At 34.5% G+C, this 23,950-nt stretch overlaps 1 protein-coding gene across 4 annotated transcripts in view; it reads left to right on the forward strand.

The window, feature by feature from the left end:
• The window catches only part of LOC145255725 (protein phosphatase 1B-like), a 466,557-nt gene that overhangs the window by 289,508 nt on the left and 153,099 nt on the right, over positions 1-23,950 (forward strand). The window contains exon 2 of one of the 4 annotated variants that reach the window (XM_080114328.1): positions 20,371-20,432. The exons of the other annotated variants lie outside the window; for them this stretch is intronic. Coding sequence (XP_079970454.1) covers positions 20,371-20,432 — 62 coding nt within the window. The remainder of the gene's footprint in view (positions 1-20,370; positions 20,433-23,950) is intronic. 4 annotated transcript variants of the gene reach the window in all.

Genomic DNA, 23,950 nt, shown 5'->3' on the forward strand with positions numbered 1-23,950 from the left:
TACATTTCTTGTTCATACCCGACTTTCTTAGAAACCTTGTAATCTGGACTCACACAAAGTATTTACCATTTTTATTTTTTAAAGCCTAGCCTAGTGTCAGATTTTCAGCTAGTAACTCCCCATCTCTGCTTAAAACTTTATGAACAAAATGTTTGTGTTATTAAATCAATCTATTACTTGAGGCTGTAATTGCCCCAAATGACCTCATTGTTCAGATTAATTGCTACTTGCATTTGACAACCAAGTTTAAACTTTTTTTCACTGTATTGATGAAACTCGCATTTAATAGATTTGCAAAGAACTTCACCATTTATTGAGAGGACTGAGAGTAGGTAATGATTTGTTTTTGGCCAATAATCTCTGTTGCATTAAAGAAGACAGCATAAACATAAAAATTTAAAAAAGACAAAGCGATTTTGTCTCTCCTTTAGGCATGTAAGCATAAAAGAGACCACTTTTTGTGGGTAAGTGAAAGCTTTTTTCATTTTTTTCTTATATTTTTACAAGGAAGTGGAAGCCACTCGGGGATAAAGATTATTGCGTGTACAGTAATCAATGGGATATCGTCATAGTAATCGCTAGTAATGGAGATCTGATAAAGTGCCTGACTTAAGGGGGAGGTTCAACAGGAACTTGTCTATATTGGACTTGAAGACATCCAAGTTGTAGTCAGGTGGGAAACAGGCAAACAGAAGAGAAAGTCTAAACAAGCACCCAGGTATTTTTTATTTAGACCTTTCCTATGGAACATGTTTGATGTCATTCTTTTAGATGAAGTGGTTAATCATCTTAAATTTTCCGAAGATTCAAGGAAGATTTTGTTAATTGTTTTCTATGACTACATTTTACTTTCTCATTCGATATTCCTTGTTACAAACTTGTTGGTTCCAAATTTCAATCTTCTGGTACAACAGGCTCAGTATTTGAGACTTTATTTTTATACTGCTTCTGCTTGATGTGTTCAACTATTGGTTTGATGAGGATTTCATTCCGGGTCAAGTCACCAAAGGAGTGATCACATTGCTAAGGTAGAGACAGGCATGGTGGGGAAGAGCTAGAAGACTACAGGCCCATAATTCTACTAAACACAGAGTTAAAGATTTTGGCTAAAGTCCTATCAAATCGGCTGCAGGTTCTTATTGGCGACTTGATCAATGCCATGTAGGGGAGATTGATTCAAAACACCTGGTCCATATAATCTTAGAGTGAAGGATAGAAGATGACACGGAATCTGCATCGATTAATTTGGATCAGTCCAAAGTTTTCAATAAGATTGACCATCGCTTCCTGGCATCTATTTTAGAAACCACCAAATTTAAACTGGATTTCCACAAATGGATCTCCATACTGTATCGCTCACCGATGGTAGTGGTACAAGTCAACTGAAAGCACTCAAAATCTTTCACCATTTCCTGGTCATCCGTCAGAGCTATCCACTGTCCCTCTACTCTTGCTTTATGTCCTTGCGTTGGAACCACTACTTCACAAGCTAAGGCATGAGGAGGCAAGCCCGGTCCTGCGTGGGGTCACTTTGCCTGATGGATCAAGAGCCAGGGTTTCCATATTTACCAATGGCATCACCGTCATTATGTCATGCTTCCGAGACATCCTCACTTGTCATTTCCTACGTCATCCACAGCGCTGGGCTGCTGTGGGACAGGAAGAGATGAAGTTTCTTACTATTCTGACCATAGCAAGAATGGTCGTGACTGAATGAGAAGTATGAGGCTGAATCTTTTGCAGATCAAAATTTGATCGCATTCTTCCAGCACCAATTTATGGTCAAGATCAGATGTGATAGGAAAAAATGACATTCCGCAGCCTATGACAGAAGATGGATCAAAATAGCGAGTTTGTGTGCACAAAGACGTGCTAAGTGAAAGCATGTGTTCCCTGCCTGATCATGGCGTGCACGGTTCTAGGTCCTGTCTGACCCCAGACCTTTCAAGGTAAGCCTTTGTCTAGTTTAGGTTCTTAGCTTGTTGAGTGAATGCCATCCCCCTTCTCCCAATAGAAAATCTTCAAAATGCCAGTTTTTCTTTTCTTCCCTGGCCACCCCACTAATTAATTCCATCTTAGAATGTCATCAAGTACCCCCCAAGTTCCTCACTTTATTTTTCTGTTTTTTTGAGTGTAAGAAATAGAAAATTATAAAATGATCAGACACTCAAAAGGTACTGACTCTATAATATTTATTAAGTCACATTTTGTTGCATCTTACCAGGTGGGCTATTCAATAGGGTGAAGATAGTTTAATCAAATTTAGTATTAAAAAAAAAAAAGTTTTTTTATACATACTAGCTGTACCCTGCCACGTGTTACTGTGGCTCAAATGGTGTAAATGGAAAAAAAAAAAAAAATGCATACATCTAATATGTTTAATTTTTCAATACTTGTGGATACACAATATTCTTGGTGGTTTCAGTGCAGATGAAGAGATTGCCTGGTTTGCTGACTCTAGAACACGCAATCAGTATAAATATAAGCCGCACAATTCTAAAGATTGTCCCTGTGCTTTGTTGATCGTGGTTGCAATTCCAATTAGACTGCCATTTGCTATCTCTTCAATTGAAATGGCAAACAATGCACAAATTTGAATCGCATGTAATGTGTTACATGCCTCATTAATGCATTCATCCCAGATCCTGTCATTCTCCAATAAATTCAGAGCTTGACATGCACTGCGAAAAGTGGCATATGTAACACCATTGACAATTTTTAATTGCTGGAATTACGGACTAGTGACATTTCGCAACAGCATGCGAAGAAACATTCATATTGTTTGGGGTGAATAGCATATAGTTGGCCTATTGTTTTCTTTGAATATTCCAGAGTTTCCGTCTACTCTATCTCCTCGTTTGCGTCGTTCTAATAATTTTCTACTCCTATTCCATGTGTAATACATGGGCACTTCTGAATAGAGCAGTGTTGATGCAAAGGTGTCATTTTGACATAACGTGAAAAAAGCCGTTAATGTTGTCGCCGGTGGATTAAGACCTATTTGTTGCACATTTGAAGCTGTAAACCCGTCCATTTTTTAAATGTACTGATAAGTGAACAATAGTCAGACTTTGTTCGTGTATGGGAAATTAAAAAATTCGCCATACAGCTTCATTACTGCTTCCAGCTTGAAACTGCAATTTCATCGATATCTATGCTTTGTATATGTATGTATGCTATCATTTCTTTGAGTTTCCAAGCCAAAAACTGCCATATTGCTGCCTTTATTCACATACTTGCAAATGAATTTGATGGACTTAACTGAGTTACAGTTACATTAATGTGCGATTTGTAGGCTTTTGATAGCAATGGTGAATATGGAACAACCCACCGTTTATTGACTTCAATGTCACCATTGCACATTTGTATGATTGCTAATTTGCTGCCATTGTTTACTGACCTTCTTCTGTACAAAGAATATCCATCATTTCCTGTAACTTTGTCTGATAGTAATTCCCGTTGATATTGCTTAGAGTATTTTCCATTTTTCATGTATGGTGAATTTGGATTCAATATACCACAAGGTCCATGTATTATATTTTTTGTTACAACTTCATGCAAATCTTTATCAATGTCAGCATCAGGTATTTTCAGCACATATTACATTGTCGATTTCATTAGGACTGATTTTCTAATAGAGTCAGATTAGTATGTGTGAGTGATCCTGTCTTTTACCATTCCACCAAAACATCCAGCAGCACACAAACGACAAACGCAAATACTTTGTTTTACAATGAAATCTATTAGCGATTTCAGCTTTTGTTTGAAAACATATGCTGTAATATCATGTCTATCCACTGATGATTGTCCAGGAAGTAATAGTTGTTGTATATCATCCCAAGTAGAGTTGCATGTGAATGTAATGAACAGGTCAAGACGGCCATACTGACGAACATATGCAAAAGCGTCTTGAGTGTACTCATGCATATGACGTGGACCACCTAAATATGAAGATGGCCAAATCGTTAGTCTTCCAACATTGGTTGTATTACCATCATTTTCAACTGCATCTTGCAAATGAACATATTCTTCAGAATAGCAAACATTCAGATTCTATTTTTGCATATGTCTACCATGTATTGGTGGAACAATTGGCGGTATTTCAGAATCTGGTTTCATTCTCCTGCATATGTGATTGGTTTCATTCGCTTGGTATGAATAATAGTTCATTGGGTTGCATTTTTTGTTTGTTTTGTCACCACTAACTGGATTTATCAAGTTAACATTGAAATGATGTCAATCAGCACCATCCCAAAAAATGATTGGATATTGCAGGACATTGTAGCATCGATAAGTTTCTGCAATGTTTGTCAATTGATCATTTCTCCTATGAAGGACAATATCCCTAGGTTGAAATTGATCTCCAACTATAACAATTGCCACTCCACCTATAGCTGGAGCATTGAATCTTCACACGTGTTCTCCATCAGGAGCTTAGTCAGCACGAATAACCGTCTTGTGTGTATCAGATGGCATCATTTCAATTGCAGTTTTGAATAAATGCACTAAATTGTTTTTATTATGAAGCATGTCTTGCAGTTGGGAAACAATGGACCTTCTTGTGCCAGTTGAAATTCCACAGCGTGCATTCAGTTCATCATTGTTATCACCGATGAAATACATTTGTAGGAATTTATGATGACCATCTAGGAATGGAAGCAGAGATCCAACTTTATCGTAAATTTGTCCTTTTACTTTAAAATGAATTGAGCTGTAATGATTTCTGCACTGAACGTCGTCATTTGGAAGCATGAGTTGTATTTCCTGATGTTCGATAGAAAATGCTTTGATTCAGCAGTATATCCAGCAAGCAAAGTTTTTAATGGTTCTGGTGGTTTTTCAAGTTGAGGTAGCTTAATTTTTCTGTTGGCACAACATAATCCTTTAGTTTCTTCCTTAAATTTCAGAGCCTTGCAATAGAGAGACACTTCAGTCATAGTGCCGATGTGAACATGGCAACTCAAACTGTAATCATGATCAGGGTTGTAGTGGGATGCAAGGCAATCCTAATCCCGGGATTGTTGAGCATGGAGTTATGTTTGACATTGATGTGCAGTTTCTCATTGACGTCTTTCCGCATGTCTCAGCCTCTCACGTTCATTCCGTTGAGATCTGCAGAGGCATTACAGGATTGTTGTACCCATATTCGTGTCTCCTCAAGTCTGGCAGCACGTCGCTCTGCTGCTTCATTGGCACATATCTGAATTATTGTTTGTCTGCTCCGCTGGTTTGCAAATGCTCGTTGGTCAGGATTTTGACTGGCAACTAATCGACGCCTTAATTCAGCACTGCGAGTATGACTTAAGTGTGATCTGCTGTAGGGCAAGGTCTTATATAAATGGGAAAAACTTTAATAGGAAACAGAATAATTGTTTTAATAGATCAAAGAAACATCAACAATGGAAAACAAAGAAATTTATCTGCTTTAGCGAAGAAAGTATTAGGGAAAGTAATAAATATGTTTAGTCCTAAACTGTAACTTGGCAATTTTATAATGAAATAATCGACGAAAAGAATTTTAAAGGTTTTCTTTGCCTTTTTAAATAGGAACCAGTTTTTCACTAATAAAAAAAACAGGATGAACAAAATAGATTCAGTATAAACTGGAAGTTCTTTCGTATATTTTTTATTTTATAATTTTTAATTTATTTTGATAACATAAAAAACATGCCCAGACTCTAATGAGTTAATGGCAAAGAAAGTAATAATTATTTTAGTTCTTATACTGCAACCGGATAAGTTTCTAATAAATTAAGCGATGAAAATAAGGAATGGAAAATAAGTTTTTTTTGTTAAACAGGAAACAGTGAGGTGCGTGTATTGTTCTAAAACAGATGTAAAGAATGAAAAAAAAGTTGGAAGAAAAACAGCAAATGCATTTTTTTTTTTATTAAGAAAAAAAAAAGATAGAAGTATGTTTAATGACGCAACAGGCACATTTTAAAGTTATTATCTATATAGTAAATTAACGATACATCGGCAGCAATGGTATAAAGAATATGGGGGAAAAGCAAGAAAAAAAAAATACAATTATTTTTTAATAGTTAAAAAACAGAATGAATGAAATAGCCAATATAAACGAAAGTTCTACCATGTTTTGTTTTTTTAATTCATATTTTAAATTTATTTTGATAACATGAAAACATACCCAGATTCTAATGGCAAATTTTGGTCAGAAAGAACGTTTAAGTAAAGTTGAATGAAAAAAAAGAGATTAAAGAAATTGTATTTTACAAAAATAATAAAAACAGAATAGAATCATACTTAATGACGTAGACGCACATGTGTAAATATAATTAATAAAAGTCAATCATACACCGATTATGGTAAAGAAATAATCTGTAAAGAAAAAGCAGGAAGGAAAAAAACAAATTAATTCAATCTAGATATCTATAAAAGTGAACGTGTCTGTGTACATTTCCCTACACAATAATTCTGTCAATATTAAGTCTACAGACTCGAAATTTGATATACAAAGTACTGAGATTTGGGAAAATCTTTGTAATCCATTTTCGGTCAGAAATTTGGCTGTTAAAGGGTCAAAGTTCAACGATTTGACCTTGAGAACTCTACCAAACTCCTCTACCAATTTTGTGTCTAAACACTTGAAATTTTAGATATAGGTTCCTTGGACATGGATCTAACTTAATAACTTGATTTGAGCCCAAAACAATAAATGTTAAGGGTCATAATAGGGGTCAAAGTTTAAAAAAATTGACCTCTGTGGTGTCTACCAAATTACTCAGATAATTTCTGGTCTAAACATTTGAAATTTTACATAAAGGGTTTTCAGAGATAAGGCAAGCTTTTTAATCAGTTTGGGTTGAAAATTTTTAGTTACCAATATACGTATGTATGTTTGCATGTCTGCCTAAAACTTTCGACAGAGGCGACTGATTTTACCAAAATCAGTATCGTTTTGAAGTTCGACCTTTCAGACGACAAATATCGAAAAAAATTGTCTAAAAAAACATTAATATCTTCACCTTAAACTGGGCAAATTTCTATGGGGAGGGGGGTCGCTTTTTTTGCCGATATTTTCAAAAGTCATTCTCTCCTTTCGATTGTCTACCCTTAATTTAAACCTACATCACTTCTGGTTTGGCAGTGGTCGTAACAGCAAAGACATCAGGGTTTTTTTCCCATTCTTTTCCTCCTCTGCGGTACGGGTTCGAGCCTGCTTTCTTACTACCACTTTTTTTTTTTTTTTTTTTTTTTTTTTTTTGCTCAACACACACCTCTAAACACCCGGGCAATGCCGGGCTGAAATGCTAGTTTTTTCTATAAAAAAAGAACAGGATGAATGGTGTACTTATCGATAAGGAAAAGTGACTGAATGCTTCTTGAAAATGGAATAATGAAAGTAGATTCAATATAAACCAGAAGTGGTTCCAGAAAACAGCCTTGGCCAAACTCGGAACAAAAATAAATTTTTTAAAATATTTTTTTTATTTTATAATCTTTATTTTATTTTAATAACATAAAAACATACCTGGATTCTAATGAGTTAATGCCCAAAAGTTTCAATAGAAGTAGTTACGTAGAATTTTTTTGTCAAAACAAGCAAACCAAGTTACATTTTTATATATATAAATACATAGATTTAAATACGTCTAAGGAGAAATGTTTGTTTGTGTCAAACTTTTAGATTAAAACTAGCACTTATTTTAAACTCATTGTCATGTTAACCTGTTATACTTGAATAGCATGAAAATAATATTGCAGTATGCAATTGTCTGTATGGAGCTTACAATTTAAGTGTTTTCTTTTTCTAACAGAGTAGCAGAAAAAATATTACCAACTTTTTTTATTTATTCTTTTTTTAAGGAATGTTAGTTTTGTTGAGCAAACCTTTGTTTGCTTTCATCCATCGCATTCCAAATTTACATGTCAAGTATCAGCCACTTGGTTCCATTACATCATATGAGCCATTGTATCTTTTTGTAGATTCTTGCTTAAATGGTCTTGCTTCTTGCTTAATCTTCATTTTTTTTGTTAACCTCTTCTATATCAGAGTTCTTTGGCTGAAATCTCAATAACAGCAAATCTCACGGATTAACATTTTTAATTTTTAGATGCTTCCTTACATCTCTGAGAAATTTAATTCCTCTGACATTTCAGGTTGAAATTATATTTTGGTCGGTACTCTGTTTAAGCTTCATCACTAAATGTGCACATTGTGTCTTATTTTTAATGATTCTATTAAAATCGATGCCATTATTTGTATCTGTTACTAAAAGAAAATCAATATGATCAACTGTTTAAATTATATTTTGCTTTGCATTTTGAACTATACAATTGATCCAGATCTCAGTCTGAAACTTAAAGATGAACTAGAATTCCTCCATTTTTAATTTGTACAACAAAATTGCAAGAGAAAAGAGATTAACTGGAGAGATTCTATGAAAGTACAGAATAGTTCATTTGTTTTGAGAATGGGTGGCTTAATACGAACATTATTTCAGCATGATCCATAAAATGAAGAACCACTTGCACATCTAGGTATAAATATTGTGTATTTTCATAAGATGCTTGTGGTTTAGAACCCCCCACCCTCTGTAGTGACCCATCCTTCCAAACTTTGGTTCTTCTAGTCTTAGGCACAACTGCTTCTTGGTAATGTATTGTACAGTTCGGAGGGGCTTGTTTCCAATTCAAATAGGTCAGGTGATATAGGTTGAGCACATCACTGAGGATTTACTCATCTCCAAGTATCTTCCAGATGTATTTTACAATCAATTAATCTGTTGTAAAAAAACCTACTAAGAATAATTGTGATGTGATCATTCTCTCTGGCATTCTGCATTGCTGCCATGGAGATTCTGTTCTGGTTTCTACTCTCTGCTGAAGACTAAACATACACCCGCTGCCATCCGGCCTTCAACAACCTATCCAATGGTTTGGACATGCAGCTCATTGACCAGAAGAAAAGCTCATTCGCAAATTACTCTTTCTCCCCTCTCTGCCTGGCTGGCGCAAATGTATTGGTGCGCAGCTGAAGACCTTAGCAACAAAAATTAAGAACGACCTGACAGTATTATCAGGCCCACAAGTAATTGGTCTCCGGTAATGGAATAAGAAGTGGATAGCATATCCTGCAATCTGGCCCAAGATAGATGAAACTGGACTGCGATAGTTAGAAATGCAGTTCGTGCTCAAGAGAAAGCCAGCTCAATCCAACCAGGATAATAGCCACTACAAGTACAAGTAATGGTGTTATGTATGTCAACAGAATTCACCCTAAGCGGGTAGAACCAGCTTCCTCTGAAGGAGAAAGTGTCAAATGAATATTAAATGCACAATTGGTTTCTAGTAGCATGTAATATTTCTGTAAAGCTCCATGATCACCTTTTTATGACAAATTATGGTCTACTAATTACAAGTGCTAAAATAGAAGATATTGATAATGTTGCATAAAGCAGTGAGGCTTAGCACTTAAGTTTTCTCTTGCCGACAGATTTATTTTTACCTCAACGGTAGTGGTGACTTCTGGAATTGTTGGCCCTCGTTCAATTATATTCCTTCTTAGAATTGACAAAATAGAATCTCTGTTAAAAGACGGGCCTTGCAAAACGGAGTGGTTGTTACAGTCTGCCTTTTTTTTTTTTTTTTTTTTTTTACATCGGGGTCACAACTCTTATCAAGGCCCGAAGGCGACTCAGGGTTAATGAGTGTACGGTAATCAATGAGATAGTATTGTAGTAATCATTAGTATTGGGGGGTTTTGATAGTGTCTTACTTAAGGGGGCGGTTTGTCGAGTTTGTTTATGTTGGACTTGAAGACGTCCAAGTTGTAGTCAGATGGGAAACAGGCAAGCGGCAGAGAGTTCCACTAGCGTGCAGTTCTAAGAAAGAAGCTTTGTTCATGGAATCTACGTTTGGATTTAGGCACAGATAGAGAGTGGGGAAAATTTTTGACAGTTGTTTTAGCTAGTCTGGTGTTTTTCGTGAAAGATTGACGAGGGGGGACGAGGGATTGGAGCTCAGACGAGCATCTGCCATGGAAATAACGATAAAACAGGGACAGGCTCGCAACGTCTCTTCTGTGGGAGAGAGGTTGCAGGGAAGAGAAAAGGGCATCCCCCACTAAACCACAAAGTCTATTTTGTACTCTGTCAAGGCAGGATAGGCTGTTTTTAGCAGCTCCTGCCCAGATGTGGCAGCAGTACTCCATCCTTGGACATACTTGGCTTTTATACAGATAGAGAATTGCATTAGTAGTGAGATATCTTCTGGAGCGGTAGAAGGATCCCACCATTTCCCAGCGTCCCTGGCAACAGATTTGATGTACATGTTCCATTAATATCACCGAAGTTAAGCAATGTTGAGCCTAGCCAGTATTAGATGAGTGACGATTTGGGAAAGCAAGGCGCTATATGTACTGCGAGGTCAAAACTGGCCCAATCTATCCTTATCTCGAGGGTAGATACGACTCCCTTAAGCTGTGATAGGCAACCCATCTCGTGATGGCATCACAATAAAAGTACCCTCAGCATCATCAAGTATTCAGCTATGGGCAAGATTTGAATTAGACTACAAACTTGTGTAGTGAGTTCAATCTCGGCTGTGGCCGCATGTTACGTTTTTTTTTTTTGTTTTTTTTTATGACTATCATTGGCAACAGAATCACAAGTGATCTTTATTTTTGTTTCCCCGATTCCCAATCGGCTTATCAATGTGAAAGGGACACGGGCGAAGAGATTTTTACCCTTAGCCAATTGATTGAAAAATCGAGTTTAATGAACCATTATATATAATTTTTTTTTGTAAAAAAAAAAAAAAAAAAAAAAAAAAAGTATCAAATTAGACAAACTTTGGTTAATTTTAGACAAAACTCCTCTTAACAAAGCCTATATTAATCTTCTAAAATCACTTTACAACAGATCACATGCTTTTAGAAAAACAGACCTTGGATTTAGCCACTCCATAAACATCAAAAAGGCCATCAAGCAAGGAGATATGCTTTTCAACAATCCTGTTCTGTGCTACACTAGTTGATGTTATGCTTAAGACAGAAGAGACATGCCAAAGTGTTTTTTCTATACGTGGACAAATCCTCTCCAACCTCTCCTATGCTGATGACATAGCTCTTAATAAACGCACACAAACTTCAAGTTTTTGTTAGCAAAGAATGCAAAGGAGATAGAACTAGAAATAAACCTAGAGAAAACAGAATGTATCACAGTTTAACCTAACCATGACTATTCACAGTAAATCCATCAAACAGGTCACCTAATTCATTTATTTAGGGCATAAACTGATTTTCTCCACTGATCATGAGACTACATTGAAACACAGAATTTGGCACCATTCTCAAATCAAAAAGGGTGCCAATAACTGTTAAAGTGAACATTTATTTATGTCTTCCAGTAGTTTTATATGGTTTTGATTGTATCACATGGACTAAACAACCAGCCAAATTGCATTGAGGTGTTTCAAAATCACTTAATGCGTTTCATTACCAGATATCACCTGATCACACATTTTTTTCTAAATTATATATATAAACTTAGTTTTTTATTAATTTTTTTTTTCTTGGGGACTCCTGGTTTATGGCTGGCAGGTTCCAAGAAAATCTGGGTTTCAAAATATCTTTCAACAATTTAAATTTTATTTCTTTTATATTTGAATTTAAAAAATATTGACTTTTTTCAAGGGAGAAAAAAAATATCCACCCTCTGTCAAATTACTTCCCTACCCCCTTCTATTTGATAAAATCAAAAGTAAAACCCTTAGACTTTTTGGCCATGTCAAACGATCAACCACTGGCCTGTCCAGGCTTTGCTTTGAGGAGTATGTTAGAAGGCAAAAGAGGCAGAGGAAAGCCAAAGAAAAGGTGGAGAGAAAATGTTTTTGATTGGACGTCTCTAAATAGTTGGGCATCCATAAACCAACTTGCTCAGAAGGAATGGCGAAAAATAACAATGTGGAAGATGTGACTCATGATGAAATATAAAAAAAGAAAAAGATTTTTATGTGTATAATATCTTCTGGATATAAGCATGCGTATATGTGATGCTTCCAATAAGTTTCCAGGCATTTTTCGTATGACCACTTTTATTGCTAGTACACACATGAAACTCTAATCCCCTTCAAAGTAATCTTCTCCAGCTGCAATGCACTTATTGTACCATTCCAACAATATCTGGGAGACTCCTTGAAAGTCCTCTTGTGTGACCGTGCCAATGACCCTCATCACAGCCTTTCATCTCCTCAATTGTCTCATAGCAACAGCTTCTAAGGTTTTCCTTGAGTTTAGGAAATAACCAAAAGTCACAGGGAGCAAGGTCTGGACTATAAGGAGGGTGAGGCACAGTCTTGATGCCCATCTTGGTCTGTGACAAGGATTGAGTTGTAGACTGGTGTATTGTCCTGGTGGAAATGCCACTGACCCGATTTGAAGAGTGCTGGGCTTTTTTAATGGAATTTCTTCCTGAACTCCCTTAAAATCTCAACATATTATTCATTGTTTATTGTCTGTCCAGTAAGAGCCCACTTCATGTAGATCATGTCTGTGCTGTCAAAAAAAGAGATAAATTTCTACAGGGTGGTCAAAAAGTCAGGTAACATGTTAAAGGTAGAAAAAACAATATGATCCATTATAATCTCTATTCGTTTAATATTATTTGTTTAAATATTTGAGTGTAATATATAAACTACCCCTCCTGATTTCTGGCTTTGGGGCTATGTAAAGGATAGCGTTTATGGCAAGAAGCCTGATACAATAGCGTCTTTAAAGTTATTTATTGAAGAGGAGATTGCGCGGATATCAGCTGACATGATTACACGTGTTACACAATCAGTGGTTAATCGCTTCCAGCGATTGATAGAGAGAAATGGACGACAATTAACAAAATAAACATATTTCATGTTTGTTTCATTTTATATTTCAATGTATGGTACTTAAATATACGTGTATTGCTAATATTGTTTTTCTTTAAAATGTTACCTGACTTTTTGACCACCCTGTAGATCGATTTGCTCTATCTGGCCTTCTTGGGTCTGGGAGAACCGGCATGCTTCTACTGGAAATTCTGTCTCTTGGTCTCTGGGCCATAGCAGTAGATCTAGCTTTCATCACAGGTCACTAGGGCATCAAAAACAATGGGATCTGACTTGATCAGCTCGACCATCTCCTTGCTGTCATGACGTCTTTATTTCTGGTCTTCTTGGGACAAACTTAGTACAAACCTTCCACATCTTCAGTTCCTTGCGAATAATTGTGTACAATTCCCACACTGACATCAAACTTTGCACTTATTGTTTTTTATAGACACATGACGGTCCTTATCCATGAAATTTTTTATTTGGACAATCAACTCTGGTGTTCCGAGTCCCTTACTTTTCCTCTCATCATCCCTCACAGACTCCATCTTTTTAAAAATCTTTTATGCCACTCAGAAACTGATGCTCAATTCATACAAGATGCAAAAGCAGTCTGAAGCATTTTATACGTTTCTGTGGCATTTTTTCCAAAACTGAATTTTATTGCATATCGTTCTTCTAAAATGTCCTCACGTCCAGATTGCATTTTTGAAATTCACCAGCTGTGAAAATCTGGCTTTAGTAGGGTGTATTTCAATTCCTGCTGTAGCTGTTTATTTGAACCTGAAATCATAAAAATTATTCAGTCATCTCATAAGATGTATAGCAATAACTTACTGAATTCTCAAAAGTCTACCACATTTTTAAATGCCTGTACAAAATAGTCTGAAAACTTATTTAAGGCACATTGTACATACAACTATATTTATATAAAATAAGTATGCGTGAGTGTACAAGCATATAGTAGGTGAAAATATAAAAAATGAAATAATAAATGTAGGTGACTACAGAGTATATATATTTAGATTTCAAAATAAAAAAAATAAACAGATCTTAAAATAAAATTATTAAATTAGGAATGTAATTAGAATAAAACAATTTTTCTTCTCCAGAAAAACTTTAACAACATGTATAGAAATAAAACAAAATACTGTAGATGTGTGTGTATATATTTGTATAAACTTTATTAAAAAGAAAAGTACAGTGTATACACATGTTCAAGTGAAGCTTTATGACAAATTGCATGATTTTGAGAAAAAAAATTCTAGAGTAATCTTCCTTGAAAAAAAATCAATATTTTTTCAATTCAAATATAAAGAAATAAAATTTAAATTGTTGAAAGATATTTTGAAACTCAGATTTCCTCTGAACTTTCCAGCCATAAACTGGGAGTCCCTAAAAAAACAAGTTCATAAAAAACTAATAAGTTAATTTAAATTATCTGGAAAAAATGTGCGGTCATCATTTCTGGGGAGAAGAGACTTTTTTTACCATAAATTGGTCTCCTTATATTGAATTTGAAACCGATGGTACCAATGTTTATCTGACCTGTAAAAGTATAAAATGTTATGCTCTTATATTGAATTTTTCTTTGATTCAGCACTTTACTAAGGTTCTTTTTCACAAACCACACACACACACACACACACACACAAATTCTCTCCACCCTTTAATATACCTATTTACTTCGCCTCCCCACGGGACAGAGTTAGACACCTGGGTCGTTTTTTAACGTGGAGAAAAGGTACAAAAATAAAAAATTGTCTCAGTCGTGAAGGACTGATCCTCCACCGAAAGAGAACAAGAAATGGAAGTGCAGCATCTGAAGAACAGATACTACACTTTGATCTTGTTTATATATTTTATTGCTTTTAAAAATTTTGAAAATACAATTAAGTAAAAATCAAAAGATCTTTAAACAACAAAATTAGGCACAAGGCCCTACAAGAAATTAGGGAAGGGTTCAGGGTCTTTGTGACTAAAGTGATTAAAGGTAATAAATGTAGACTTTGGAGTCTTACTCTTGACTGGCAACATTTACCAAAATACCTCATTCACTCTATGGATCTTAATCTAACTAATAAATCCCCAGCGTTTAAGAATCAAAAACATATTTACAATTTATAGACAGTTGTCTGTGTGTTTGTGTATGCATTTTTTTTCTTAATTTTGTGTGTGTGGGCATGTGTGAAAAAATAAAATTCAATTTCATTAGTAAATAAAAAGTTTTTGAATTAAGTGAAAGATTGTTTGTGGAGTGGGGAAAAACTAAACAAAAGTGTTCATATCAAAAACAAAAAATAATTCCTACTGGGTTGTTAGTGAGACCCCCCTGTACTAATCTAGGTGACTAGACCCCCCACTGTTTTCCGGGGAACCGAAAGCAGGGCGATCCCTAATCGGGATTGGGGAAGATACCTTAATGGAAGTTGGAGAAAACAAAGCAACGGGTGGAGGGGGGTTGGAAGGTGACCTCTGAGTAGGGGAGTGACCGGGGATGTTGAAAAAGCAAGGATGTGGCACAAAGGGGATGGGCAGACTCAGAGGTTCTCTTGTACCAAAAATAAAATCAGGAACAGGATCTCATTTATACCACCAGTCAAGAGTCTTAAGTTTTTCTTAGCTAGAACCTAAGCGGGATGGGTTCCGAAGGCCCCAACACCGCCCGTGCCATGCTTAAGGAGGGAACACGTATTGAAACTTGGCTCCTCGACGGATGCACAAACTAGTGCTGTGCACCCACCTCTTGTCAAATTCCACTCTAGGCAACCTTCTCCAATCACATCTGATCTTTACTTTAAGCAAATGTTTAAAGTAAATGATCAGATCCCGATCCAGAACAGATGTCCCTTCGCGGACCAACTTGAGGCGCGTGATCCAAATCACCATGCACGCTACTGCCAGGATCGCCAGGAAAACCATTCTTTCCTCCCTGGGGAACAGCGGCTCCATGTTGTACACAAAATAACCTTCGTCGAGATCGAGCGGACATTCGGTTATGTTACCACAACTAGCACGGAACTAGATACTTACTAGACTAGATGAATTCTTGTTCTGGAATCCATTAAGAAAAGAGACCACAAGAAAGGTATACTATAACATATTTAAATGGTTAATTGGGGAAAGGGAAATATCTTTACTGATTCTGTGTTTAAGATATAAAGGAGAACTTTAATGGAATATTCGAATATCTATGTATCTCATATAGAGATGAAGTGTTAGCGACTAGGGAAGATTTTTGAGAACTTTGACTGAATACAAAAAATTCATTTGACGAATTTGAATACTATTTTATTATGTTTTGCATGGTTTAGAAATATCAAACTCTGATAGATATAAAAATGCCAGTGTTCAGATAAATCAAATTGTTAAAAACTTCAATCCGAAAATCTAATATTGTGCCAAGGTTTGTCCTGAATTGCTTTAATGTTTGAATGACGGTTTTTGAGATTTTTGAAGAAATATAATCATTTGTGTGTGTTTTTTTGATATTAAAAAAAAAAAAAAAAAAAATGTATTTTCTTGCTTTTACCGGTGTTACATCTGGAAGTGATCAAGGAAATTATATATAACCTAGATTGATAGAATTTGAATAAAGATATAGTCTAAGGAGAACGAGCCAACAATTTCTTTGCAGGCTTTTGTTGTAGTAATAAGTATTATGGAATAAACACTCTGTACTGTAGTGAAGGAAACTCTCCACCACTGCCACTTTTTGGCATGACTCCTCCTTCACTACATGATTTCTCTTTACTCTCTGATTCTGATTATGAGTCATAGATAATTGCTATCCTGGATTTGGAGATGGGGTGGAGGTAGAGAAAAGTTGGGAGTTAATCAAAGTAGTAGCTTTGTAAGTCTACCACTGCCGGCTTTATCTTCTCCCCTTACTCATGCACCTTGGTATACTCTTGCAATCTTTTTTGGTTGCTGCTGCTTTTTTGTTTTCATTCTGCATGTCATCATGGCAGCATATTCTCTTTTGCTCAGCCCCCTTATCTTCCACCCTCCTTATCTCCTCTCCTTCCCGCCTTGTCTTTTTTCTTGTCTCTTTTTTCATGTTCTTGTTATGTCATACATTCCAACTAAGAGATCTTTTTAAAATTCTAACTGTCTCTCTAAATGCAATTGTTTATCTTTCTTGCACTTGGTTTATCGGGTATATCGTTAGCTAGTTTTTGAAACTTTTTCATGAGTCTGGTTGCACCTATAATTACTGGAATGATGGAGCTTTTAAAATTTGTTTCATTTCATGTACATAAGACCTTGGTATTTTCTTTTCAACTCTGTTTAAGCCAGCATTATTTAAGACACTGACTTCTACTAAGGTTGCTACTTTTTCCTTGTCTCATATTGCTGTCAGTTTTAACAGCTCCATTTTCTAGGTAAGTAGCTGTAAGAATTGCAGAATCATAGTGGATGGTATGCGAGTTATTTCCAACTGTTCTTTCTGGTGTATATATAAGCTTAGTAAAATCTGCTTGGGAGAATTTGTGTATGGGTTGACCATAGTTAAAAATTGATTTGTATATAATGTAAGAAATTTTTTACAAACTTGGATACTTTCATTGTGTTAGATGTTATAGGATATTTATCATTAATATTACTGGTCAACAACAGATTTTTTTTCAACTGATTTAAGATAGATTTGATGTGCTGAATCCAAGAATCACATCAAGTTTTTGAGCTATGGCCACATGTCGTTTTTTACGATTTTGTATGCATATGTGGAACATTGTAGAAGTTGGTGGGGGTAAATTACCAGGTTTTGATTGGAAATTATTATTTTAATCATGAGAAGTATTCAGGTCTTGTAGTTCTGGGTAATTATGTCGAAAACGGATCAGTTTGAAGTCCTAAAACCTCGAATCTTCCAATAATTGGTGCTTAGCATACATGAAGGCGGACTGGCCTTGCAAAGAAAGAAACATTGACTTTCAGGTAGACAGAATACTTTTCCTACCGTTGCACAAAAGTTCAGTTTAATCAAACAGTTAATCGAGGCTCTGGACAAGAATGGTGATTGCTTCACTAACTTATTTGTGCCAGTCTTTTCCAGGATTGACCGTGGAGAAACTGAAATGTGGCGTCTTTGACAGTCCTCAGATTCAGCAGCTCATCAGAGATCCAGAGTTTAAAAACTCAAACGAAGTGGAATTGGAAGGTTGGAAGTCATTTGTTCTGCTAGTGAAGAACTTTCTTGGCAACAATGAAGCCAGAAATTATGCAGAACTTGTCAACAACATGCTGACTGCTTTCAGAAACCTGAGCTGCAACATGAGCGTCAAGATGCATTATCTATTTTCAGATATATACCAGTTTCCTGATAACCTGGATTCAAGGAGTGACAAGCAGGGAAAGAAGTTCCATTAGGACCTGAAAGAGATGAGACTAGCCTTGGACGCAGTCATGATGGCTGACTACTGCTGGAATCTGAGGAGGGACCTCCCGGCTGATGAGCATTCCAAGAGTTTGAAGAAATAGAAGTTCAAGCAATGGTGAAGCAACATGCAATTTACATTTATCAATGCTCCCATTCAATTAACAGTAATCAATGTTTCTATCATGTAATCAATATGTTGTTGACAAACATTTTTTCTCTTAAAAACATATTTAGGATGATGTGTTGACAAAAATCAACTGATAATACCATAAAAATGAAATCGATATTGTTACAAGATCTGATTTTTTTCAAATCAGTACAAAAACTTGACTTGATAGAGAGAAATGGATCCCATTTCCTGAGTCAACAGTGCAAAAATACCCTAAATCAGTTATAGAAATATAAACAACATTCAATAAGTAAACAATTATTGCTCAAGTGAGATAGTTCTTTATTTGAAAGTATATTTATTTGGTTTAGTTTGTTAGGAATTGTAACGGTATCTTTAATATATCCAGGGATGTCGCCATTCAATATTTTTCGACTATAAACTTGTTCTTTCATATCGTATTTCAAACTGGCGGTACTAATGTTTTTCTGACCTTCTGTAACATTTTAAAGTATGAAAGTGTGAAAGATGAAACTAAAATTTGAATAAGCTGATATTTTTGTCTTTTTCCATGCTTTTCCACTCAATCCATATATATTACTTATTCCATATCTATCTCTGCTTATATTCCTCTCTCTCGCTCATATATATATATATATATATATATATATATACATATAAACAAACATATGCTTTGGTTTTAATTCAAAATTCATTTCTTGGCTAAAAATAATGAATTTCTTCACATTTGACTATTTGCCAAATAAAAAAATAGCTTTACAGAAATTATAAATGCATGTAAAATTTTAGTTAATTTTAATATTTCAAGCTGTCCTCCACTCTCTTAAAAGAAATAATGATTACTTTTTATTATTTGACAAAGAGCAGAGAACCATTCGGAACATAAAATTTGAGTTGTTTTTAGCTAAGTAACAAAGCAACACTTGATGAGGCTTCATAATTTGTGTATTCATTTTTTTGCGTCATCCTCATCTTCATAGTTGTTTCACCACGTCTCAGCCAACTCATCCTCCAACTTTCTTCAGGTGGTTAACTGCAACAGGATAGGAATGCGGAGTCTTGCAATTACAAGAAATTCAAGTTGAATCAGTTCCTTCCTTGCAATTACAAGACTCCGCATTCCTATCCTGTTGCAGTTAACCACCTGAAGAAAGTCGGAGGATGAGTTGGCTGAGACGTGGTGAAACAGCAGTATCTTCAGCAATTACTGCCTTCCATAGTTGTTGTTGTTTCACCACGTTTTGGCCAACTAATTTTCTGACCTGCTTTGGGTAGGATGGAAAACGCTATCTTTAGATGATGCTCATCTGGCATCGTAGAGATTTAACGCCTCTATCCACTGCACCATGGGTCCCAAAGGGCGATCAAGGTTGGGTTTTATGGTCTTATAAATCCAATTTTGTACTCTTATCTGATCTTCCATTGTTGGGTCTGTACCGAATGGTATTTTATATTTTTTATTTTTAAATCTAAGGCTTCATAATTTGTGTATTCACTTTTTTTGCAGACTGATATCCTCATCTTTTATAGTTGTTGTTACATGTTTCAGCCACTCATTCTCTGACCTTCTTCAGGTGGTTAACCATGACGGAATAGAAATGCTGAGTCTCGTAATTGTATCCCCAGTAAGTACTGCCTTCAGTAGTTAATTTTCTCACCACATTTTGGTCAGCTAATTCTCTGGCCTGTTTTGAGTAGGATTGAAACAAAACATGGTAAGATAACAGCAACTATGGAAGGCAGTAATTACTGAGGATACAATTACAAGACTCAGTATTCCTATCCCATTGTGGTTAGCCACCTGAAGAAGGCCAGAGGATGAGTTGGCAAAATGTGAAACAGCAATTAAACAGTCTGCAAAAAAAAAAAAAAAATGAATACAGAAATGAGGAGGCTTCATTTCAAAGGATTTCAAAACTAAAAATAAAATATATAGCGTTTGTTCTTATATTGAAAGAAACTCCTAACTGAATAAGTTTTCTGAATGTCCTTTCACCAATTTCCTTTCGGATATGCATATCTATATTTTTAGATGGCCAATGGAATATCCTTCGTGTTGGGCCCAATATTTTGCCAGTCTAGATGAACAAGAAGGTAACTTTCCTTAACACCACTATATAGAATTACATAGACATTGTTTATATACAACCATTGTCCAGTGGAGGCTCGTCTTTAGGTATTGTGGGATCCATATAAGCATAATTTATTTATGCTTGTATACAATGTTTTATTGACCTCGAAAAGGATTGTTTGAAACTGTGCCGATTCAGTGTCAAAAACCATGTCAGTTAACATGCATATAATTCACTCCTTGATTCTAAATATTATGGGTTTGGTTATTTTATCATTGATATAACAGGGAAGGAACTGATTCAACTTGATCGTTTTTTAAAAAAAGTTTTTGACATTTTTAACATTCATTGAATATTTTTCAAACTTATTTTTACTTAAAACATGAATAAAATATTTTACTATAAATGAATTACAGTAAAATAAAATTGAAATCATTTTTTAATTTGTTCATTAATTAAAAAGAAAAACATTAGCTATTAATATTAAACTTTTGCAAAAATCTTTATATATGAATGGACATTTTGTAAGTCACAATTTTTAAAAAATACATTGCAGAATTTGTTCTCATTTTGAATTCTCAGATCTTCGCTACTTAGAGAAATATTGCATTACGTTAAAGTTTTTGCATAGATTATGTGATGCATATTAGAAATAAATGAATGGGTAAACATAATCAATAACGTTGAAAACAATTTAATATATTAGAATTTAAGTCCATAGGAAGAAAGTTGTTTCCTCAAGAAAAATGTTAAAGGTGAAAATTTTCAGAATATTTGAAAGATACCCCCCTCCCATTAGGGATTTGAACAAATTAATTTAAAAAAATGTTTAGAAATGTATAAATTTTTAAAACAACAAGGAAGTTTGACGAGGAGGGGGCTGAATCTGTACACCCCTGTAGTTTAAGATGAGAAAACTATCACATCTCTGCTTCAAAATGCAAGGTATTTCATTTTTCTTAATAGCTGCAATGTATAATAAAAAGAAAGTTTAAAATTTTTCCACAATTTAAAAAAAAATTGGAAGAGGATATGTGGATTAAGGAAGCCCATAGTCAATTTTTTTGACTATTAAAAAATTATTTGCCAAATTAGACCCTCACACACTTGTTTTAAAATTTTAACAGCCAATCCCAAAACCTCGAGTCATGAGCCACCACTACAATTCTCAGCCTTTATAATTCTTAAAATTGACATTTTGTTGGTTTTCATACAATCACCTCACCATGTCCATATTTTTAAAATAGTCCCATTTCTAATGTGTGTATGCCCAAGACTTACTGTGCATTTTGATAGCAAATAAGTTTTTTAACTTATTGCATGAGAACATTATCTCTCCTCCATAATTGTGTCTGTAAGAAGAGCTGTAAAAGCATGATCACTATGTAGACAAGTTAGGGTGGTTTCTATTCAAAAACAGGCACTTCTAGCATAATGTTACATTGTAAGTAGAATAAAAAATGTGTTAAAATGAAGAATTCATATGCTAATAGTTTATGACTATTGGAGTATCTATGCAAAAAACTGAGCCACTTTAAAAATAAGGTCCTTTTTATATGGTTGGGTGATTGTAAGAAAAAAAAATTGTATAACTGACTTGCATAAAATGTATAAATATAAGATTTCTTTTTGTCCTTTGTATTTAATTTTCTATACTCTTGAAAAGCATCCCTACAAGTAAAGGTTTAAATAACGTCTTATATTTCCTTCGTCACTCCTGAATATATGCCCAGTCTAATAATACTAAACCAGCAGTGATAATAGAAGTGTTAACAGTTTGTAATATGAAGTAAAATGGAATGAATGTAAAAAAAAAAAAAAAAAAAAAGTAGTTGAATGTACATATTTCACTATTGGATTAATATTACATTGTGTTAATGTTCTGAAGAAATGTATGAAGGCCTTCTGTAACTAAAACAGCAAAACTTCTCATAAATGCAAAAATTATTAGCAGAGTTCAACTAATTGATCCATTCTATTATTTGGATTTAAGCTATTGTTATTGTCTTAGGTTAATCTCACAACATTTTGGCCGATTTAACTTTTTTTTCAGGTGTTTTGGAAGTTTTTCTGTCAAACTCTGGAATATGTACAAAATTTTGACTAGTACCTTTCATTTAACTCATGAGAATAGCTTGCTCTCATTCGTTTAGCCATAACTGGGTAAAAGTCTTAACTAACTTGTGTTTCTTAATATTGCACACCCTGATGATTGAATTTTCACTTTCTTTTCACATTTCCGAGACATAGGAGGAGGCGACTATGAATTAGGAGTCATACTAAGAAACATCTTAAGTGATGAGTTTTCTTGTAGCAGCTTTGGCAATATTTTCTGTGTATTTGTTCCAAGTTATATTACCTGTGAATGCTAGGCCAAGAAGTTTGAATGATAGACTGTCATGTAGGATACTATTACACATGACAATCAGTGGCTGAAAAGGTTTATTATAATTGATTCCCTGACAAAGGAGGGATTGGACCTAATAATTCATTCCCGTTCATCCGTTCGCACTTTTCTCAATAACCACGCTTTGGATTTTTTTGAAATTTTGCACAAACATTAGTCATGATCAAAGTAAATTTTTCACTCGTTGGGGGGAAACCTACATGCTTGGTTGGTTATAGGAAAGAGCTTTCTCCTAGCAGCATTAAGTGTTTCACTACAGGCTGAAAATAATTTTCTAAGGATTCAGCCATTGTCTTCGATATGCATGTGATGATTGTTGTTTCCTGCTTGTGAAAAATAGAGCATGATATCGTCAGTGAAAACAACCATCTCAGATACAATTCTATCAGGGAAGTTGTTTATTATATGGAAAAATGCGTGCATGAAAAGTAATATTCTTAAGATTTTATTAAACCTGGAAAAGTAAAGGACAAGAAATTCAACCTGGAAAAGTAAAGAACAAGATATTCTAGTAAAGTAAAAAATAAGAATTTTTTAGACTTAAAATATTGCAGCTAAAAATAAAATTTGAATATTGATAAATATTTTATTTATTATTTGCATATGTTGTTGTTTATTGTTGAGTTAGAAAGGGTGTCAGTCGCTGGATTGAACTTATTTCCCCCCTATTATTTGCATATATTTATGTAGTGAAAATTGTTTGAATAAAATTAATTCATTAGTTAGTTAGTTAGTAGATGGAATTAATAATTTTATAATTTACATAAAAATTTAATAAATTTTATTATATCATAATTAGGATCATTTAATTCTAACTCAACAATAAACAACAACATATGCAAATAATAAATAAAATATTTATCAATATTCAAATTTTATTTTTAGCTGCAATATTTTAAGTCTAAAAAATTCTTATTTTTTACTTTACTAGAATATCTTGTCCTTTACTTTTCCAGGTTGAATTTCTTGTCCTTTACTTTTCCAGGTTGAATTTCTTGTCCTTTACTTTTCCAGGTTTAATAAAATCTTAAGAATATTACTTTTCATGCGCGCATTTTTCCATATAATCCATGATTTTTCCAGGCATTGCTATTGTATTAATATATAAATTTATAATATTTATTAATGATTGT

The sequence above is a fragment of the Euprymna scolopes genome, chromosome 31, assembly GCF_053919585.1.
Source record: "Euprymna scolopes isolate OS-2025 chromosome 31, ASM5391958v1, whole genome shotgun sequence".
In the NCBI taxonomy this organism is placed as follows: Eukaryota; Metazoa; Mollusca; class Cephalopoda; order Sepiida; family Sepiolidae; genus Euprymna; species Euprymna scolopes.